Consider the following 21,445-nt stretch of genomic DNA (forward strand, 5'->3'; position numbering starts at 1 on the left):
CCCTCAGAAGCCGCCGCTGCGGGCCGGAGCGCTAAGGGAGCTTCCCCGCCGAGGGCCGAGCCCGCGCCGCGCCCAGCCCGGGCCCCGCCCACCGGGAAGGGCCCGCCCACACGGGAGGCCCCGCCGGACCCGCCGCTGGCTCCGCCCACCGGGAGGCCCCGTCCACCGGGAAGGCCCCGCCCACCCGAGGGCTCGCCCCTCCAGACCCTGCTCCCAGCCCGCCGCCCTGGCTGTCCTGGCCGCCCGCCCCGCCTGTCCCTCCTCGGCCTGCCCCTGTGCTCCCGCTGGGGACCTGCTCCTGCGGAAAGCCTGAGCCCCCAGGCCGCGGGGAGAGGACTCCAGGGTCCCGACCTCGGGGCTCTGGGTGCCAGCCTGCAGCCGGGCACGTCGGGTCCTCCCTGGCCGCCCGGCGACCTGCGTGGGGCCGGGTCAGGGCTCCGGGACACGCCCGGGCCCAGCTCTAGGAGCCGCAGGTTCTCCGTGCGCCCCTTCCGCACCGCGCTCCTGCTCCACACACCCCGAGACACAGCCCCCGATGGCGGCTCCGAGTCCAGGCTTCGGGCTGCAGCCGGTCCAGGGTGGGGCGCCGCCGAGGGTCCGGGCGGGCGGGACCTGGGGTGGGCATCTGGGAGGCCCTGCTCCTGGAGCGACCGCCGCCCCCCCATGAACACGTGGGCCGGGCAGGGGAGGGATGGTCAGCAGGCTGACCAGCCGCTTTTAATTCAGGATCACAAACATCCCACTACCTGTAGTTCTGTTCTTCCTATTCGCTTGCAGGTATTCACCATTCCACAATCCGAAATGGCAAATTCCTCCCTTCTCTTCCCCTCCCCTGGATAGCTCCCCACACCCCCCCATAGGAGGAGGCTAAAGTAGAGGGCCCTCCTGACGCACAGCGCCTTTCTCTCCAGGAGGCTCTTCATGGGCCCTGTGGCCATGTCAACAGGACACATGCTCTACAATTCTCTAAATCTCCCTTTACCCCACAGCCCCCACTGCCTGCCCATGGTCTCCCCGTCGCACACCAGCTCAGTTCTCACCCCTCCTTCATTCTCTCTTTCTAGGGAGAGAACTGGTACACACATGTACCTTCTCTCAAACTCCAACCCCAGCCCTGAACTCCCACTGCATCTCTGTGCCAACGTCCTTAGCCCCACTGCTGTATCCGAGTCTATAGGGACACCTCTATTTTCCCCAGATGACACCATATATGGCGTGTGACCCCTTCTTCTACCATCCCCACTGCTATCATCCTTATGTGACCAGCGTTGCTCACAAGGACCACTGCAGCACCCTGCTCCCTGTGTCCTCGCTTCCACCTAGCACCAGGAGGTACTTGGAAAATGTCCCTCACCTGCTCAGAACACCCTCGTAGTAAAGAGGGAGACCAGCCAGGATGCCTTGTCCCATAGACACACGCTTTAATTAATGCCTGAGGTTCAAAGATTTTTCTTTTTCTTTTTCTTTTTTATTTATTTTTTTAAATTTTTAAAAAATATTTTTATTTATTTATTTATTCATGATAGAGAGAGAGAGAGAAAGAGAGAGAGAGGCAGAGACACAGGAGGAGGGAGAAGCAGGCTCCATGCTGGGAGCCCGAGGTGGGACTCCATCCCGGGACTCCAGGATCGTGCCCCGGGCCAAAGGCAGGCACTAAACCACTGAGCCACCCAGGGATCCCCCCCTTTTTTATTTATTTCTTTTTCTTTTTTTCTTTTTTCTTTTCAAAGATTTTATTTATTTATTCATAAGAGACACACACAGACTCAGAGACACAGGGAGAGGGGAAAGCAGGCCCCACGCAGGGAGCACTCAACCGCTGAGCCACCCAGGCATCCCCTATCCAAAGTCTCTGCGCCTAGATGGCTCAGCGATTGAGCATCTGCCTTCAGACCAAGGCGTGAACCTGGAGTCCCAGGATCGAGTCCCACATGGGGCTCCCTGCATAGAGCCTGCTTCTTCCTATGCCTGCATCTCTGCCTCTCTCTCTGTGTCTTTCATTAATAAATGAATAAAATCTTTAAAAAATTAAAAACAAAACACCTGAATGCTCAAAAATCTGAAAAGGGAAGACCTTTCTTAACATAACATTTCTCTGTAAATTACAAAGGATCTAGCTCCAAAACATGCTAGTTACTCAATCTACCAGGAGACACATTCAGCTAGGCTTCACTCAGCACACCAGTGGGAAGCATGGACACCAAAGGGACCACAGAGAGCCACAGACCACTGAACGATACAAAATGCAATAATCCACAGGCAGGAGACATTGCTTAAGTGGAAGCAAAAACATTTAATGAAAAAAGGAATATAAAACGTGATTGTATACACTTCATTGTCATATTGCCAATAAAAAAAAAAAAGAAGAAAACAAGAGAAAGGCATCTTAAATTTAAACGCAACATGTTTTGCTTTTAAAGATTTTATTAATTTATTCATGAGACACAGAGAGATAGTGTAAGACACACAAGAAAGGAGAGAGAAGCAGGCTCCCTGTAGGGAACCCAACAGGGGACTCGATCCCGGGACTCTAGGATCACACCATGGGCCAAAGGGGGCGCTAAACCACTGAGCCACGCAGCTGCCCAGTGCAACATGTTTATAGAAAAGGTAACAAAATTCCACGGCTGATATACAAAAGCACTAAAAAATAAAATGATTCCAGGAGACATAAACACAAATAATGAAAAGAAACATATAATTCTGTTTCCACAAAACTGGGAAGGTGCAGAAACTGGAAGGGAAATGAAAACGTATTATCACCAGATGTGTAAAATACAAGGCAGAGAGAACAACAACATAAAAAATCAGAATTTCTCAAGATGGAAGAAATACCATAAAACATTTAAACGGATATCCACACAATTCACAAAAAGGGTGAATCTACTCCAGGGAAAGAAATAACAGACCAGTCTCTGAGTCCAGAATAGCTCTCTGGAGAAGCTGCACGTAGGTGAGGTTCTCGTGCGTGTTGGGGTCGAAGAAGCCCTTGGTGTCGTCGCTCGGGTCGGCCAGCACGCGGTTCATCTCCTCGTCGAAGTAGCCGCGCTGGTAGGCCACGTCCACGGGCAGCCGGTGGCTGTGCACCGGGTCGATGATGCCGCCCGTGGCGACCTGGGCCTCCAGCAGGCGGATGCCGTGGTCGCGCACGATGAGCTCCTTCTGCATGGCCTGGAAGAGCGAGATCTGCTCGCCGGTGTAGGGGTCGGTGTAGCCGGTGACGGCGCGCTCGGCCGACAGCAGCTTGTCCTGGATCTCGCCGCCCACCAGGCCCGCGGCCACCGCCTCCTCCACGGTGAGCCTCTGGTTGCGCACGGGGTCGATGAGGAAGCCCGTGGCCGCCTGCGCCTCGAGCAGCACCAGGGCCGTGCCGGGCCGCAGGACGCCCTTCCACATGGCCTGGTAGACGCTCATCTTCTCCTGCCGCCCGGGCTCGTCCTTGGCGGGCACCAGCACGCCCGCGATGCAGCTCGTGCCGCGCAGGTAGCGCTTGACCGAGTCCATCTCGGTCACCTCCTGCGGGGTCTTGGTGCCCTGGGCCAGGTCGCGCAGGGTCTCGGGGCCCAGGATCCCGGACGAGCGCAGCTCGGAGGCCGACACCTGGCGCCGCAGGCCGCGGAAGGTCACCTTGCTCAGCCGCTCCTCCGCCTCCTCCACCGCCCGGGTGAGGACGGCCACCAGGCCCGGCAGCGCCAGGGCGCCGGCCGCGTGCTGGGCCAGGAGCTCGTCCCGCCGGGCCCGGCTCAGGTAGGAGGAGAAGAGGACGTCCCACACGGAGGGCCGCTGCCCGCGCAGCGGCCCGGCCTGCACCTCCATGGTGGCGGCACGCAGGGCCTGCTCCTGGGGGCCGCCGGCGGGCTCGGTGGCGGCCTCGCCGGGGGAGGGTCCCGCGCCCCTGCCGCCGTCGCCGCCGGGCCCGGCCGGCCGCGGCTCCTGCTGGACGCCGGCGGCGTCGCCCGGGGCGCGCTCGGGCCCGCCGGCCGCCTCCACCTCCTCGATGATGGTGGTCAGCCTGCGGGTCAGCGCGGCCAAGCCCAGCGTCCCCGAGCCGAACCCGGCCAGCAGCTGCTCCCGCGTGGCGCCGCTCACGTAGCTGGACGCCAGCACGTCCCACACGGGCACCGCCGGCCCCCGCAGGCGGCCCAGCTTGACCTCCATGGTGGCGGCACGCAGGGCCCCTCGGGGGTCCGGGGGGCGCGCGCCCGGGCTCGCGGGGTCGCGACGGGCCAGCAGCGCGGTGAGGGCGGCGCCCACCTCGTGCGCGGTCAGCGAGCCCGCCCGGTACCTGCGCAGCAGGTCCTGCCGCTCGCCCTCGGGCACCTCCCGGTAGAAGAGGAGCTCCCAGACCGAGACGCTCTGGCCCTGGGCGACGCCCGGGCCCGGCGCCACGCGGGCGTCACGCAGGGCGCCGCGCAGCTCCTCGCTCAGCTGGTGCACGGCGGAGCCCCCGCCGGCCAGCTGCAGCATGTAGAGCCCCGTGTCGGGGTCGAGCACGCAGCGGCGCAGCAGCTGCACGTAGGTGAGGTTCTCGTGCGTGTTGGGGTCGAAGAAGCCCTTGGTGTCGTCGCTCGGGTCGGCCAGCACGCGGTTCATCTCCTCGTCGAAGTAGCCGCGCTGGTAGGCCACGTCCACGGGCAGCCGGTGGCTGTGCACCGGGTCGATGATGCCGCCCGTGGCGACCTGGGCCTCCAGCAGGCGGATGCCGTGGTCGCGCACGATGAGCTCCTTCTGCATGGCCTGGAAGAGCGAGATCTGCTCGCCGGTGTAGGGGTCGGTGTAGCCGGTGACGGCGCGCTCGGCCGACAGCAGCTTGTCCTGGATCTCGCCGCCCACCAGGCCCGCGGCCACCGCCTCCTCCACGGTGAGCCTCTGGTTGCGCACGGGGTCGATGAGGAAGCCCGTGGCCGCCTGCGCCTCGAGCAGCACCAGGGCCGTGCCGGGCCGCAGGACGCCCTTCCACATGGCCTGGTAGACGCTCATCTTCTCCTGCCGCCCGGGCTCGTCCTTGGCGGGCACCAGCACGCCCGCGATGCAGCTCGTGCCGCGCAGGTAGCGCTTGACCGAGTCCATCTCGGTCACCTCCTGCGGGGTCTTGGTGCCCTGGGCCAGGTCGCGCAGGGTCTCGGGGCCCAGGATCCCGGACGAGCGCAGCTCGGAGGCCGACACCTGGCGCCGCAGGCCGCGGAAGGTCACCTTGCTCAGCCGCTCCTCCGCCTCCTCCACCGCCCGGGTGAGGACGGCCACCAGGCCCGGCAGCGCCAGGGCGCCGGCCGCGTGCTGGGCCAGGAGCTCGTCCCGCCGGGCCCGGCTCAGGTAGGAGGAGAAGAGGACGTCCCACACGGAGGGCCGCTGCCCGCGCAGCGGCCCGGCCTGCACCTCCATGGTGGCGGCACGCAGGGCCTGCTCCTGGGGGCCGCCGGCGGGCTCGGTGGCGGCCTCGCCGGGGGAGGGTCCCGCGCCCCTGCCGCCGTCGCCGCCGGGCCCGGCCGGCCGCGGCTCCTGCTGGACGCCGGCGGCGTCGCCCGGGGCGCGCTCGGGCCCGCCGGCCGCCTCCACCTCCTCGATGATGGTGGTCAGCCTGCGGGTCAGCGCGGCCAAGCCCAGCGTCCCCGAGCCGAACCCGGCCAGCAGCTGCTCCCGCGTGGCGCCGCTCACGTAGCTGGACGCCAGCACGTCCCACACGGGCACCGCCGGCCCCCGCAGGCGGCCCAGCTTGACCTCCATGGTGGCGGCACGCAGGGCCCCTCGGGGGTCCGGGGGGCGCGCGCCCGGGCTCGCGGGGTCGCGACGGGCCAGCAGCGCGGTGAGGGCGGCGCCCACCTCGTGCGCGGTCAGCGAGCCCGCCCGGTACCTGCGCAGCAGGTCCTGCCGCTCGCCCTCGGGCACCTCCCGGTAGAAGAGGAGCTCCCAGACCGAGACGCTCTGGCCCTGGGCGACGCCCGGGCCCGGCGCCACGCGGGCGTCACGCAGGGCGCCGCGCAGCTCCTCGCTCAGCTGGTGCACGGCGGAGCCCCCGCCGGCCAGCTGCAGCATGTAGAGCCCCGTGTCGGGGTCGAGCACGCAGCGCTCCAGCAGCTGCAGGTACGTGAGGTTCTCGTGCGTGTTGGGGTCGAAGAAGCCCTTGGTGTCGTCGCTCGGGTCGGCCAGCACGCGGTTCATCTCCTCGTCGAAGTAGCCGCGCTGGTAGGCCACGTCCACGGGCAGCCGGTGGCTGTGCACCGGGTCGATGATGCCGCCCGTGGCGACCTGGGCCTCCAGCAGGCGGATGCCGTGGTCGCGCACGATGAGCTCCTTCTGCATGGCCTGGAAGAGCGAGATCTGCTCGCCGGTGTAGGGGTCGGTGTAGCCGGTGACGGCGCGCTCGGCCGACAGCAGCTTGTCCTGGATCTCGCCGCCCACCAGGCCCGCGGCCACCGCCTCCTCCACGGTGAGCCTCTGGTTGCGCACGGGGTCGATGAGGAAGCCCGTGGCCGCCTGCGCCTCGAGCAGCACCAGGGCCGTGCCGGGCCGCAGGACGCCCTTCCACATGGCCTGGTAGACGCTCATCTTCTCCTGCCGCCCGGGCTCGTCCTTGGCGGGCACCAGCACGCCCGCGATGCAGCTCGTGCCGCGCAGGTAGCGCTTGACCGAGTCCATCTCGGTCACCTCCTGCGGGGTCTTGGTGCCCTGGGCCAGGTCGCGCAGGGTCTCGGGGCCCAGGATCCCGGACGAGCGCAGCTCGGAGGCCGACACCTGGCGCCGCAGGCCGCGGAAGGTCACCTTGCTCAGCCGCTCCTCCGCCTCCTCCACCGCCCGGGTGAGGACGGCCACCAGGCCCGGCAGCGCCAGGGCGCCGGCCGCGTGCTGGGCCAGGAGCTCGTCCCGCCGGGCCCGGCTCAGGTAGGAGGAGAAGAGGACGTCCCACACGGAGGGCCGCTGCCCGCGCAGCGGCCCGGCCTGCACCTCCATGGTGGCGGCACGCAGGGCCTGCTCCTGGGGGCCGCCGGCGGGCTCGGTGGCGGCCTCGCCGGGGGAGGGTCCCGCGCCCCTGCCGCCGTCGCCGCCGGGCCCGGCCGGCCGCGGCTCCTGCTGGACGCCGGCGGCGTCGCCCGGGGCGCGCTCGGGCCCGCCGGCCGCCTCCACCTCCTCGATGATGGTGGTCAGCCTGCGGGTCAGCGCGGCCAAGCCCAGCGTCCCCGAGCCGAACCCGGCCAGCAGCTGCTCCCGCGTGGCGCCGCTCACGTAGCTGGACGCCAGCACGTCCCACACGGGCACCGCCGGCCCCCGCAGGCGGCCCAGCTTGACCTCCATGGTGGCGGCACGCAGGGCCCCTCGGGGGTCCGGGGGGCGCGCGCCCGGGCTCGCGGGGTCGCGACGGGCCAGCAGCGCGGTGAGGGCGGCGCCCACCTCGTGCGCGGTCAGCGAGCCCGCCCGGTACCTGCGCAGCAGGTCCTGCCGCTCGCCCTCGGGCACCTCCCGGTAGAAGAGGAGCTCCCAGACCGAGACGCTCTGGCCCTGGGCGACGCCCGGGCCCGGCGCCACGTGGGCGTCACGCAGGGCGCCGCGCAGCTCCTCGCTCAGCTGGTGCACGGCGGAGCCCCCGCCGGCCAGCTGCAGCATGTAGAGCCCCGTGTCGGGGTCGAGCACGCAGCGGCGCAGCAGCTGCACGTAGGTGAGGTTCTCGTGCGTGTTGGGGTCGAAGAAGCCCTTGGTGTCGTCGCTCGGGTCGGCCAGCACGCGGTTCATCTCCTCGTCGAAGTAGCCGCGCTGGTAGGCCACGTCCACGGGCAGCCGGTGGCTGTGCACCGGGTCGATGATGCCGCCCGTGGCGACCTGGGCCTCCAGCAGGCGGATGCCGTGGTCGCGCACGATGAGCTCCTTCTGCATGGCCTGGAAGAGCGAGATCTGCTCGCCGGTGTAGGGGTCGGTGTAGCCGGTGACGGCGCGCTCGGCCGACAGCAGCTTGTCCTGGATCTCGCCGCCCACCAGGCCCGCGGCCACCGCCTCCTCCACGGTGAGCCTCTGGTTGCGCACGGGGTCGATGAGGAAGCCCGTGGCCGCCTGCGCCTCGAGCAGCACCAGGGCCGTGCCGGGCCGCAGGACGCCCTTCCACATGGCCTGGTAGACGCTCATCTTCTCCTGCCGCCCGGGCTCGTCCTTGGCGGGCACCAGCACGCCCGCGATGCAGCTCGTGCCGCGCAGGTAGCGCTTGACCGAGTCCATCTCGGTCACCTCCTGCGGGGTCTTGGTGCCCTGGGCCAGGTCGCGCAGGGTCTCGGGGCCCAGGATCCCGGACGAGCGCAGCTCGGAGGCCGACACCTGGCGCCGCAGGCCGCGGAAGGTCACCTTGCTCAGCCGCTCCTCCGCCTCCTCCACCGCCCGGGTGAGGACGGCCACCAGGCCCGGCAGCGCCAGGGCGCCGGCCGCGTGCTGGGCCAGGAGCTCGTCCCGCCGGGCCCGGCTCAGGTAGGAGGAGAAGAGGACGTCCCACACGGAGGGCCGCTGCCCGCGCAGCGGCCCGGCCTGCACCTCCATGGTGGCGGCACGCAGGGCCTGCTCCTGGGGGCCGCCGGCGGGCTCGGTGGCGGCCTCGCCGGGGGAGGGTCCCGCGCCCCTGCCGCCGTCGCCGCCGGGCCCGGCCGGCCGCGGCTCCTGCTGGACGCCGGCGGCGTCGCCCGGGGCGCGCTCGGGCCCGCCGGCCGCCTCCACCTCCTCGATGATGGTGGTCAGCCTGCGGGTCAGCGCGGCCAAGCCCAGCGTCCCCGAGCCGAACCCGGCCAGCAGCTGCTCCCGCGTGGCGCCGCTCACGTAGCTGGACGCCAGCACGTCCCACACGGGCACCGCCGGCCCCCGCAGGCGGCCCAGCTTGACCTCCATGGTGGCGGCACGCAGGGCCCCTCGGGGGTCCGGGGGGCGCGCGCCCGGGCTCGCGGGGTCGCGACGGGCCAGCAGCGCGGTGAGGGCGGCGCCCACCTCGTGCGCGGTCAGCGAGCCCGCCCGGTACCTGCGCAGCAGGTCCTGCCGCTCGCCCTCGGGCACCTCCCGGTAGAAGAGGAGCTCCCAGACCGAGACGCTCTGGCCCTGGGCGACGCCCGGGCCCGGCGCCACGCGGGCGTCACGCAGGGCGCCGCGCAGCTCCTCGCTCAGCTGGTGCACGGCGGAGCCCCCGCCGGCCAGCTGCAGCATGTAGAGCCCCGTGTCGGGGTCGAGCACGCAGCGGCGCAGCAGCTGCACGTAGGTGAGGTTCTCGTGCGTGTTGGGGTCGAAGAAGCCCTTGGTGTCGTCGCTCGGGTCGGCCAGCACGCGGTTCATCTCCTCGTCGAAGTAGCCGCGCTGGTAGGCCACGTCCACGGGCAGCCGGTGGCTGTGCACCGGGTCGATGATGCCGCCCGTGGCGACCTGGGCCTCCAGCAGGCGGATGCCGTGGTCGCGCACGATGAGCTCCTTCTGCATGGCCTGGAAGAGCGAGATCTGCTCGCCGGTGTAGGGGTCGGTGTAGCCGGTGACGGCGCGCTCGGCCGACAGCAGCTTGTCCTGGATCTCGCCGCCCACCAGGCCCGCGGCCACCGCCTCCTCCACGGTGAGCCTCTGGTTGCGCACGGGGTCGATGAGGAAGCCCGTGGCCGCCTGCGCCTCGAGCAGCACCAGGGCCGTGCCGGGCCGCAGGACGCCCTTCCACATGGCCTGGTAGACGCTCATCTTCTCCTGCCGCCCGGGCTCGTCCTTGGCGGGCACCAGCACGCCCGCGATGCAGCTCGTGCCGCGCAGGTAGCGCTTGACCGAGTCCATCTCGGTCACCTCCTGCGGGGTCTTGGTGCCCTGGGCCAGGTTGTCCAGCAGCTCTTTGCTGACAATGGCTGCCTTGAACAGCTCTACAGCCGTGATTTGCTTTCGGATTCCTGGGAACCATAGTTGTTTCTTGCTTTTTTCTTGCTCCTCTATTATTTGTAAAATGACGTTTCCTGCTTCTTCCAGTACCTGGTTCACATGCTCTTTGTATTCTCTCACCAGCTCGAGTTTCCTCTTGTGGGTCACGTATTCAGAGTTCATCATCTCCCACACTGAGAGCGTCTGGTCCTTGTACCTTCCCACCTGGACCTGGACCTTCTCTGCCTCCAGGGCCCTCCTCGTGGCCTCATCGTCATAGTTGGAGCGCTGGGTGTCCCCAGTTACCATGAACAGAGCCCAGCCCGTCTCTGCTTCCTTCTGGCTCCTTTCCTGTAGCTGTTGGTATGTCACCCTCTCCTGATTGTTTGGATCCACAAACCTTTTTCTCATGTGCCTCTGATCTGAAACGAGTGGGTATGTGTCCTGGTGCAGGCAGCCGCGTCTGTAGGCCACGTCCAGGGGGAGCCGGTGGTGGTGCAGTGGGTCGATGACACCCCCTGTGGCCATCTGCACTTCGAGCAGTCTCAGTGCGTCTTCTCTTCTGACCATCTTCCTCTGCATGGCCTGGAACAGCGAGAGGGTGTAGCCTGTGGCTGGGTCCGTGTAGCCTCGGGCGGCCTTCTCTGCCTCCAGAAGCCGTGCCTGCCACTCCTCTCCCACCAGGCTCTCAGCCACGGCCTGTTGCACAGAGAGCTTCCTCTGGCCACAGGGATCCAGCACAAAGCCAGTGGCTGCCTGGGCCTCCAGCATCTGAACTGCAAACCCCATGGGGATGAGTCCCTTCCTGCTGGCATCGTACAAGCTCATCACCTCCTGGGTCAAGGGTACGGTGACCCCCGCGATGCAGCCACGGCCTTCCAGATAGGTCCTGACGTGCGCCATGCGGCTGAGATCCTGCGCCCCAGACTTCTCCCTGGACAGGGCATCCAGGGTCCTTTTATCAATGATTCCAGAATTGAACAACTCTGCAGCTGTCACCTCTCCACCAATGGCTGCAACCTTCATGCCTCGGTACTGCTCCTCTGTCTCTTCCACGGTAGCAGTGATGATCTCCAACAGCTGCTCCAGGGGAACGTTCTGGGCTCTGACCTCCTGGACGAGCTCTCGTTTCCTCTCCTCGGTGAAGTACTCAGAGGACAGCAGGTCCCAGAAGGAGATCTTCTGATGGGCAAACCTCCCCACGTGCATTTCCGTGGTTTGGGACTGCAGAACTTGCCTTGTGGCTTCATCAGTATAAATGTAGGTTTCTCCCTTCTTTACAATTTGTAACATGTAGAGCCCCGTGTCGGGGTCGAGCACGCAGCGCTCCAGCAGCTGCAGGTACGTGAGGTTCTCGTGCGTGTTGGGGTCGAAGAAGCCCTTGGTGTCGTCGCTCGGGTCGGCCAGCACGCGGTTCATCTCCTCGTCGAAGTAGCCGCGCTGGTAGGCCACGTCCACGGGCAGCCGGTGGCTGTGCACCGGGTCGATGATGCCGCCCGTGGCGACCTGGGCCTCCAGCAGGCGGATGCCGTGGTCGCGCACGATGAGCTCCTTCTGCATGGCCTGGAAGAGCGAGATCTGCTCGCCGGTGTAGGGGTCGGTGTAGCCCGTGACGGCGCGCTCGGCCGACAGCAGCTTCCGGTAGGTTTCCTGGCCAAACATCCCTGCGGCGAACGCCTCCTCCACAGTGAGCCTCTGGTTGCGCACGGGGTCGATGAGGAAGCCCGTGGCCGCCTGCGCCTCGAGCAGCACCAGGGCCGTGCCAGGCCGCAGGATGTGCCTCCTCAGGGCCTCAGAGATGCTCATCTTCTCCTTCGTGCCCTGGACGAGGACCCCAGCGATGAAGTTGCCTCCCTCCAGGTACCGCCTCACGCTTCCCATCTCTGTCACCTCCTGCACCGTCTTTTTCCCCTGATTCAGCTCGTCCAGTGTCTCCTTGTCAATCAGCCGGGACCTGAACAAGTCGCTGGCTGATACCAGCTTCCGGAGTCCTCTGAAGGTGGCCTGCGAGGGCTGTGTCTCTGAAGCCACAACCAGGGCGGTGACTGCCGTTGCCACCTGCCGCAGGGCTGTGGCCCTCCCGGACTGGCAGAGGGCCACCAGCTCTCGCCGCTTGTTGGAGCCGACGTACTCGGAGTGCAGCAGGTCCCACAGCGACACGCTGAGACCCTTGAACCTCCCGGTGCTGACGGGCACCTTCATGGCCCTCAGAGCCAGCAGTGTATGTTCATCCACCTCCAGCACCATGTCCTGGGCGAGCGGCAGCAGCCATAGGCCGGTGTCAGCGTCCAGGACACAGCGCTCCTTGAGCTGGCTGTATGTCACCTTGTCCTTTGTGCTGGGGTCAAAGAAGAACTTGCTGTCCTCGTCTGTTGAGGTCAGCACCCGGCTCACCTGCTTGTCCAGCAGACCAAGCCTGCAGGCCACCGCCTCGGGCAGGTGCACCCCGTGGCCAGGGTCCACCGCGCCCCCCGTGGCCAGCTGCACCTGTAGGAGGCGGAGGCCCTCGCCTCGGGGCACCAGCCCCTTCTCCATGGCCTGCCACAGGGCAAGGCAGCCTCCGGAGTAGGGGTCGGTGTACCCGGCCATGGCCTTCTCAGCTTGCCGGAGCTGCTCACTCAGTGCCCCAGCCACCAGGCCGGCCTGGACGGCACCTTCCACCGACAGTCTCTGGTTGGTCAGCGGGTCGATGAGCGAGCCAGATGCCACTTGGGCCTCCAGCAGCCTTTGCCCCAGGCCCTCAGGCAAGAGGCCGTCCCTCACGGCCTGGCTGATGCTGACCTTGATCCCTGACGGCCGCAACAGCACGCCAGCTACACAGCCCGTACCCCACAGGTGCCGCTTCACGGTGGGCTGCTCAGCGACCTCGGCAGGTGACTGCGTGCCCTGAGCGAGGGCCGTCAGGGTCTCCTGGGTGATGATGCCCGCATCCAGCAGCCAGACGGCAGGAACCTCACCCCTCGGGCCGGGCACCGTGACACGAGCCCGTGCCAGGAGCTCTGCCTCCTGCACCCGCTTCTGCACCGCTCCGTGAAGCTGCTGCACGGTGGTCTTCCCCACCCGCAAGTCCTCCAAGAAGCTCTTGCGCTGCTCATCGGTGAAGTGGCAAGAGCCCAGTAGCTCCCAGAGGGACATGCCGTCCTCAGCCCCCTGCAGGGTCTCCTGGACCTGCTCGTCAGTGGGGACAGCAGGAGCATTTTCTGGCAGGGGCAGGAAGGAAAGGCCAGAAGCCTCGTCCCTCAGACACTGCTCCAGAAGCCGGGCATAGCTGGTGTGTCCCTGGCCATTTGGCGTGGGGAAGGTCTCGGAGGAGCTGGACAAGGCCATCTCCATCTCCTGGTCGATGTAGCCACGCTGGGTGGCCACAGGCAGGGGGAGGTGGTAGTGGCCTGTGGGGTCAATGACCCCTCCCGTGGCCACCTGGGCATCCAGGAGGCGGGCAGCCTGCTCTAGGGGGACCAGGCCCTTCTTCATGGCCTGGAACAGGGATACCAACTTCCCTGAGAAGGGGTCGTGGACCCCAGTGACGGCATCCTCAGCCTGCCTCAGCCTGCCGTACAGCTCTGGCCCCACCAGTCTCCTGCGCACAGCCTCGTCCACCGACAGGGTCTCTAGACCCTGGGGATCACTGATGCCTCCAGTGGCTGCTTGAGCCTCCAGCAGGGCTAGGGCCACACCTGGCCCCAGCAGCTTCTGCTTCATGGCCTCGTAGAGGCTGAGCCGCTGGCCGGAGGGTCGCAGCAGCACGCCGCCCACAGCACCGGAGCCACGCAGGTACCTCTGGACGTGGTCCATGTGGAGGACAGCCTCGGGGCTCACCACCCCCTCCAGCACCCGGTCCAGGAGCTCCTGGTCAATGATACGGGCCTCCAGGAGCCGGTGGGCAGGGACGCGGCCCCTCAGCGTGGGCAGCGTGACGTCCAGCCCCCTCCCTATCTCTCTCTCCAGCAGCTGCGCCACTTGCTCCAGGGAGACCCTGTGCCGCCGGTAGTCCTGCAGGACCCGCCTCCTCTGGTCCTCGCTGAAGCACTCGGAGTTGATCAGCTCCCACGCAGAAACCGTCTGCCCCCGGAACCGCCCGTACTTCACCGACAGCAGCAGGCTCTGGAAGGCCTGCTGGGTGGCACCATCCACAAGCTGGGTCTGCGCATTCCCGAGGGGCAGCATGTAGAGCCCCGTGTCGGGGTCGAGCACACAGCGCTCCAGCAGCTGCAGGTACGTGAGGTTCTCGTGCGTGTTGGGGTCGAAGAAGCCCTTGGTGTCGTCGCTCGGGTCGGCCAGCACGCGGTTCATCTCCTCGTCGAAGTAGCCGCGCTGGTAGGCCACGTCCACGGGCAGCCGGTGGCTGTGCACCGGGTCGATGATGCCGCCCGTGGCGACCTGGGCCTCCAGCAGGCGGATGCCGTGGTCGCGCACGATGAGCTCCTTCTGCATGGCCTGGAAGAGCGAGATCTGCTCGCCGGTGTAGGGGTCGGTGTAGCCGGTGACGGCGCGCTCGGCCGACAGCAGCTTTGCAAACACGTCCGGCCCAATGAGGCCAGCCCTCAGGGCCGCCTCCACGGAAGAGCTCTTGTTTTCCTTTGGGTTAAGGATGAAGCCTGTGGCCGCCTGCGCCTCCAGGAGGATGAGAGCCGTGCCCGGCCTGAGAAGTCCCTTCTCACGAGCCTCGTAGATACTGAGCCGCTCCTGGGAGCCAGGCACCAGCACGCCAGCGATGCAGCCAGTGCCCCGCAGGTACTTCTGGACCGAGGCCAGCCTGCCCACCTCCTGGGCTGTGGTTTGCCCTTGCTTCAGCCGCTCGTACACATCCTGCTCAATGATCTCGGCTTTCAACAGCTCATCTGGTGTCACGGGCACTCTCAGCCCAGCAAAGGTGGTCCTGGCCACGGCGGCAGCCTGCTCCAGGGCGGCCGTCAGCACTGCTGCCATTTCCTCCACCGAGATGGCGCTGTCCCTGTACTGCTGAGCCAGTGCTGCCCTCTGCTCCGCGGGGACGGGCCCAGAGAAGAGCAGCTCCCAGAGTGACACGGGCCGGCCCTGGAACTTGCCCACGGAGACGGTGGCCGTGGCCTCACTTAAGGCCTGCCGGGTGCTGTGGTCAATGAACGGGGATCCTTGTGGCTCGTCTCCAGGGGGCCCGTGGGAGAGAGGTAGGAAGGCCAGCCCTGTCTCTGGGTCAGTGACGCAGCGGGCCAGCAGCTGCCCGTAGCCAAGGCTCTCCTGTGTGCTGGGATCCGAGAAGCCAGCGGCCTGGGACAGACACTGCTGAGTCTCTTCGTCCAGGCATCCAAGGCGCAGGGCGGCCTCCAGGGGCAGCCGGAGCCTGCGGGCTGGACACACGAGCCCGCCTGTGGCCAGCTGCGCATCCAGGAGCCGCAATGCCAGGGTCCTGTCCACCAGCTCCTTCTTCATGGCCTGGAAGAGGGGGACTTGTGTGCCGCTGAAGGGGTCATGGTACCCCGTCACCGCCTGCTCTGCCACCAGGAGCTTCCTGTGGAGCTCTGGGCCGAGCAGGCCTGACCTGACCGCCTCATCCACACTTAGCCACTGGCCGGTGGCTGGGTCCACCAGCGTGCAGGTGGCGGCCTGAGCCTCCAGGAGCAGAAGCCCCGTGCCCATCGGGAGCAGGTGCTCGGTGATGGCCTGGAAGATGCTCTTCTTGTGGCCGGCGGGCAGCTGGACGACCCCTGCTATACCGCCGGTGCCCTGCAGGTAGTGCTTCACGTCTGCCCGTGCGCTCACGTCTGGCACGGCCAGCTTGCCCTCCTGAAGGCCCCGGGCAGTCTCTTCATCAAGGATCCCCACCTCCAGCAGCTCTGCCAAGCTCACTGCCCCACTCAGGGTGTGGAAAGTGATCTTGAGGGGCAGCAGGGCCAGCCCTGTAGTGGGGGCTCTCACACACCTGCCCAGCAGCTCGCGGTAGGACAGCCACTCCAGCGTGTTAGGGTCCTGGAAGCCAGGGGCACCGGAGCCGGGCTTGCACTCCAGCAGCACGTGCCACGTCTCCTGGTCCAGGAGGCCCTGCTGGCACGCCAGCTCTGGGGCCACTCGCACTCCCCGGATGGGATCGGCCAGGCCCCCGGTGGCCAGCTGGGCCTCCAGCCATCTCCAGCCCTGTGCTCTATCTACCACCTCCTTCCTGATGGCCTGGAAGAGGGACAGCCTCCCGCCACCGTAGGGGTCGGGGTACCCAGTGACCGCGCGCTCAGCAGCCAGCAGCTTTCCCTTCAGCTCCAGGCCAACCAGGCCCTGCTGCACCGCCTCAGACACAGAGAGTACCTGGCTCTGTGTGGGGTCCACAAGGCCCCCAGTGGCCGCCTGGGCCTCCAGCAGAGCCAACCCGAGCTCCTCGGACAGGAGGCCCTGCTTCATGGTGGCATAGAGACTCTGGGCCTGGCTAGAGGCCTCCACGTACACCCCGGCGATGCTCTTGGACTGGGCCGATAGGGCTGCCTGGGGCTGGGGCCGGGGCCTGGAGGGTGTGCTGGTTCCCGCCATGGCCTTCATGGTCTTGGGGCCAGTCAGCGCAGTGCTGCTGGCAGCCAGGGCGTCAGGAGGAGGAGAGGCATGGCCGTTCATCATGTCCGGCAGGTCGTGCAGAATTCACTCACCCAAGGTCCACTGTGTCTGCTCCCTGTAGGGGCAGAAAGGCTGTTAGGGACCGTGGGATGGCCGGGGCAGGCAGGAGGGAAACAGGCAGAGGGTCAGTCCCAAACCCTGACTCAGCCTCCTGGGGGATGGGGATCACCATCCAAGTGAGTCCTCTGCCTGGCCCCTGGGGTCCCAGGAGGAACCACGAGGGACCCCAGGCCAACCAGGAGCCTCCAGGAGGTGTGGGCTCTGTTCTCTCCTGGAGGCCATCCTCCAGCCTCCCTCCCAGGGTCCTGCGGTGGGCCTGGGCCTGGAGGGGCCTGCATGCTCCCGGCGGGCTCAGCCCTGTGCCACCTGGTCTGTGGCCCTACCCACCCTCAGCCTCCACATCTAATTCACAGCCTCCAGCCTCACAGGCCTCCCCTGTGCTCCCCAAAGCTCTTCCCCCACCCTGCCACCCCTTAGGTTCAGGGACACTGGTACCCTTCCCCATCCCAGTCACCTCCTCCACCCCCCCACCCTGCCCTGGCCCTCTGTGCTGTCGCCTCTTCTTTCCCAAACCTCCCTTGAGCTCCAGCAGAACGGCTCAGGGTCTCCTGCCTCAGCCTGGCACCCCAACCCCGGTGCTCTGTGGGCGATGGCCTCTTTGTGCTCACACCTGGCCCCGGGGGCCAGAGAGAGCAAAGACTCGGTGCTTATGCGCTGGTCTTGCAGGAGCCACAGGAATGGCCAGGCGCTGGGCCCCGTCAGCTGGCTCAAAGCCCCAGCAGCCTCACGGCTGTCCCCTCTCAGCAGACCGCTGGGTGCCCCATCCTCTGAGCAGCGGTGACGAGTGCCTTACCTCCATCCTCTATCACACCTGCACAGCAACCTGCTTCACCCACGCCCATCTCCTTCCTGTGGGGTTCAATCATGTCTCCCCAAAAGATACATCCCAGTCCTACCCTCCAGGACCTACCCGTCTAGCCTTCTTTGGAAAGAGGATCTTTGCAAGTGTGAGTTGAGGTCACAGGTAGGGAGGTCCCCAATCCCTGACATGATTGGGGTCTCTACAGGAAGGCAGAGACGAAGGGGGCCGCCCATGAAGGGCGTCTGGAGCTAGAAGCCCAGAGGCATCGACGACCGCCCGCCACCCAGTGCGGAAGCACTCGCTCCAGACTCGGGCCCCTCCAACGTGAGAGGAGTTTCTGTGGTTCTCAGCCGCCCAGGTTATGGTGATCGTTTCGACAACCCAGGGAGCTGTGGCCTCCCTCCCGGCCCGCGCCCCGCCCCACCCACACCCAGTTTCTGCAGAACCACACCCCGCAGCCCCAGTGGGTGCTGGTCGGCTGCTCAGGGGCCCGTTGGGCAAACCAGCTCGGCCCGTGCCCCACGCAGGCCGTGGGACAAGGATCTGCTCGCCACTGCCTTGCCCTTCCTGGGGCTGCACTGGCTTAGTCCCTCGACTGGCCTCGGTCCTTCCTGCGAGCCTCTGGAGGTGCTGAAATCCCCACACAGATGTGGGGCCTGAGCCTCCCAGACCCTGGGAGCTCGTATGCTGCTCAGAAGCTCAGGTGGCCGGCACCAGGGCCAGGCAGACACGGAGCGGGGCTCTGGAGGGGCACACGGCCACCTGGCTGGCCACGGGAGCTGGGCCCTGGGGTGCCCGGGCCCGCGGCTTCCATAGTGGGATAGTACGAGGCACAGAGTGCAGTGGGTGGGGGTGCTGCTCAGTGACCAGGCTTTGGGAGAAGATCACAAATGGCTGCGAGCGGCCAGCTGGGCATCTGAAGCCCACGTGGGCACCTGGGCCTTCTCAGTGACCAATGAAGAGGCTCTGGTCTCTAGTGCGGGGCAGGCAGGGAGCTGTCGAGAGAGGGGCGCTGTAGACAAGCCGAAGCACCAGCTCCCAGGTGGCCCCATCCCCGGGATCCACCTAAAACGTGATGCACCTGTCCCTGTAGATGGACCACATGGCTCCAGGAACCAAGCGACAGAGGCCGATGTGCCCCCCCCCCCCCCCATTGACCCCAGTCCCTGTCCCTGAAGCTCTGTGGTCAGTCCCAGAGGATGATGGCTCCTTCCAGGGACACAGCTACAGTCCCACTGAGCTGAAGGCCATGGCTGCCACCAGGACCCTCTAACTGCTTGTGTCCAAGACCAAGAGGCCAGAAGAAGAGTGACCTGCCCCCCAGGAGGAGGTGGGGTCTGTGACAGGTTCTGGCAGCTAACAGACAAGTGTTGCCACCCGAGGGGACTTCAGGGGTGAGGGTGTGCTCACACCCCAGACGACTGCCAAGCCCTGCAGACGTGCGTTGGGGGCGGGTGGGGCGGCCGCGACTGCCCTGACCCCCTTCCCACAGGAGGTGAGACTGCATTATGGGCCAGCTCTCCTTCCACAGGGCCCTCCTGGCCGCTCCCTAATACCCCCAGTGTCAGACACGGCTCCTGGCCCCCGACCTGGACACACGTTTCACTGCCCTCCTGTACCAAACACTCACACGTTTCCTTTACACCGTGTGCCTCGTGCCAGGGCTGCCTTCAGAGGGTCCGAGAGTCTAAGGGCACCACACACAGCAGCACCTGGCCCCGCCCAAGGCCCGGCTGTCACGCCAGGTTGCAGGGCTGGGGGCAGTGAGAAGAACGTGTGTTTCCCTTGGCGGGCCACAGGGTCGAGAGAGAAGAGCCCTACCCCACTACCCAGCACGGAAGGGAAGGTGCTGGGCCCCGGCGGGGGCAGGAGCAGCCACGTGAGCAGGGCTGTCGGGTGGCCCTTGGCCTGGACGTGGGCAGCTGGCCCAGAGCCAGACAGGCTGTGGCGGGGGTGGGGGTGGGGGCAGTGCCCCGACAGGAGAAGTAGAGCCAGTATAAGCTCGGGGAACAGGAGGTTCCAGTGTTCTGCACAAATGGGATTCTTGGCGAGAGGGAGGGGGAGAGCAGGAAGTGCGGGCCTAGGCCAGGGCGTCCAGTGCCCCAGGTAGCCGGGCCACACCCCCGTACAGTGACCTTGAGCCTGGAACAGTCTCCCTGGACTCTACCCAGGTGGGACATGAAGATGATCCCGGGAGTGGGGACCTTGGGAGAGACAGAACAGGGCTGGTGACCACTGTCCAGGGCCTGGGGGCTGGGAGAGGGAGGGTTTCACGGGTGGGAGACTCAGGCAAGCCCAATGTCACAGGAGCCAAAAGATGGGCGTCCTAGAGAGGTGGCCACCAGCAGATGTGGGCATTGTGTGTGACCCAAGGGACTAGTAGCCTTGGGGCTGGACAAGGGAGGCTGAGCAGATTTTCCAGAAAGGAAAGTGGAATCTGGAGGGGAGGAGGGCTTCCCTGGAGTGGCCCCGGCTCGGCTCCGTGGCCCCCAGGCAGCAGGGGGAGGGAAGGCAATTCCTGAGGAGGGTGAGTCCGCATTCCTGGGTGTGGACCTCCATCTGTCATCACCCTGCAGGGCAGCCCCTCTCCAGCCTGGGCAAGCCGGGCAGAGGGCAGGCTGGCCGGGCACCGAGCCAGGGCAGGACAGAGCTAGGAAGCCAGCAGATGCCCGGTCGAGGGGGGCCTCAATCCTGCCCACTGCCCAGGTGGTGGGCAACTGCGGGAAGGGCCCACCCACCTTCATGGGGCAGAGACCGGCGCCAGAGGGGGGTGTGGGGCGGGAGAGCCCCGGGCCTGCCTCCCTGGGGCCTGGACAGGTGTAGGCGGGTGCCCCTGTGCTCACCCACCCTGGATAGCCACCGGGTGCCCGGGGGAGCAGCTCTGCCCCTCAATTTGTCAGCCTAATTACCTGGCACCACCCACCTCCGTGGGCGCCGCCCCACCTACAAGGTGGGGGCCGGAGAGGAGCGGAGCTGCAGGGCCTGCCCAGAGCCGCAGCTGCGGCGGGAGAGCAAAGGGCCCCGGAGGACCGGAGGACCACGCGGCCCTGGTGTCCCATGTGGCCCTGGTGTCCCACGCGGCCCTGGTGTCCCACACAACTTGCACCGCCGCCCACCAGGGCCGTAGGGGGGTCACTGCTGAGCCAGGAACAGCTGAGTCCACAGCTCCAGGCCGCCCCCATGTGCGCCCCACTGGACCCCGGCTTCCCGGGGCCCCAGGCCCCCAGCCTCCCCGGGTCCCCACCTCCCCAGGTCCTCAGCCTCCCTGGACCCCCACCTCCCCAGGACCCCAGCTTCCCTGGACCTCAGCCTCCCCGGCCCCCCCACCTCCCTGGACCCCAGTCTCCCCGGGCCCCAGCCTCCCAGGCCCCCAGCCTCCCCGGGTCCCCACCTCCCCAGGTCCTCAGCCTACCCGGACCCCCAGCCTCCCTGGGCCCCTGCCTCCCCTGACTCCAGCCTCCTTGGGTCCCTGGCGTCCCGGGTCCTCAGCCTCCCTGGACCCCCGCCTCCGCGGCCCCCGCCTCCCCGGGCCCCAGCCCCGCGTGCTCGCAGGGGGTTGGGGTTGGCTCCCGTCCCCACGCCCGGCCTGCGAGTCCCACGAGTCCCACCTGCCCGCTCGGCGCGCTCCGGGCACGCGCTCCCCGACTCGCTGCTGGGCTGCGGTGCCGGGGCGGGATTTAAACGCTCCCGGGCCCGCCCCGCCCTCCTCTGGGGTGACCCGGCCGGCCGGCGGCGGGGGTGCGGAGGGCGGGCACCCGGAACCCCGCGGGCCGCCCACGCCCCAGGGCGCCCCTCGGCAGCCGCACCCCTGCGCAGGACCTCCGCGCCCCCCCCCCCCCTCGTCCCGGTCCGTCCTCGGCGGCCCCGCCCCAGAGCGCGGACCCAGGTGGGCGCAGGGGGAGCGCGGTGAAGGAGCTGGGGCAGGCAATGCAGCGCCCTCACGGTGGACCCCACACCTGCGGGCTGGAGGCCGCTGCGCATGCGCCGAGGCGGGGCCGGGATCGCTCCCCGGGCCCGGCCCCTCCACTGTGTGGTGAGCCCCGTGTCCTCAGGGGCCCCCGGGCTAGGCCGCCCCCAGCAGTCCAGTACGGCTCCCAGGAGGTCCCCTGCCCATCCAGGAGCAGTGGCCCCTCTGGGGAGCCCATCCTAGCACCTGCC

The 21,445-nt window shown here is 67.0% G+C and overlaps 1 protein-coding gene across 2 annotated transcripts; it reads right to left on the bottom strand.

The window, feature by feature from the left end:
- Nucleotides 1-2,273: 2,273 nt before the first annotated feature.
- On the bottom strand, nt 2,274-20,953 carry EPPK1 (epiplakin 1). Of its 2 annotated transcripts, XM_072774835.1 has the most exons (3): nt 20,896-20,911; nt 18,918-19,041; nt 2,274-16,480 (listed from the first exon to the last, which is right to left on the bottom strand). In XM_072774835.1, exon 3 carries the CDS (start codon nt 16,426-16,428, stop codon nt 2,884-2,886), a length of 13,545 nt encoding a protein of 4,514 aa, XP_072630936.1. In that variant the 5' UTR covers nt 16,429-16,480; nt 18,918-19,041; nt 20,896-20,911; the 3' UTR covers nt 2,274-2,883. The 2 variants fall into 2 exon arrangements, with proteins under 2 accessions (XP_072630936.1, XP_072630935.1); XM_072774834.1 differs by lacking the exon at nt 18,918-19,041 and having other exon boundaries at nt 20,896-20,953.
- Nucleotides 20,954-21,445: the final 492 nt, after the last annotated feature.

The sequence above is a fragment of the Canis lupus genome, chromosome 14 (assembly GCF_048164855.1).
Source record: "Canis lupus baileyi chromosome 14, mCanLup2.hap1, whole genome shotgun sequence".
Lineage (NCBI taxonomy): Eukaryota > Metazoa > Chordata > Mammalia > Carnivora > Canidae > Canis > Canis lupus.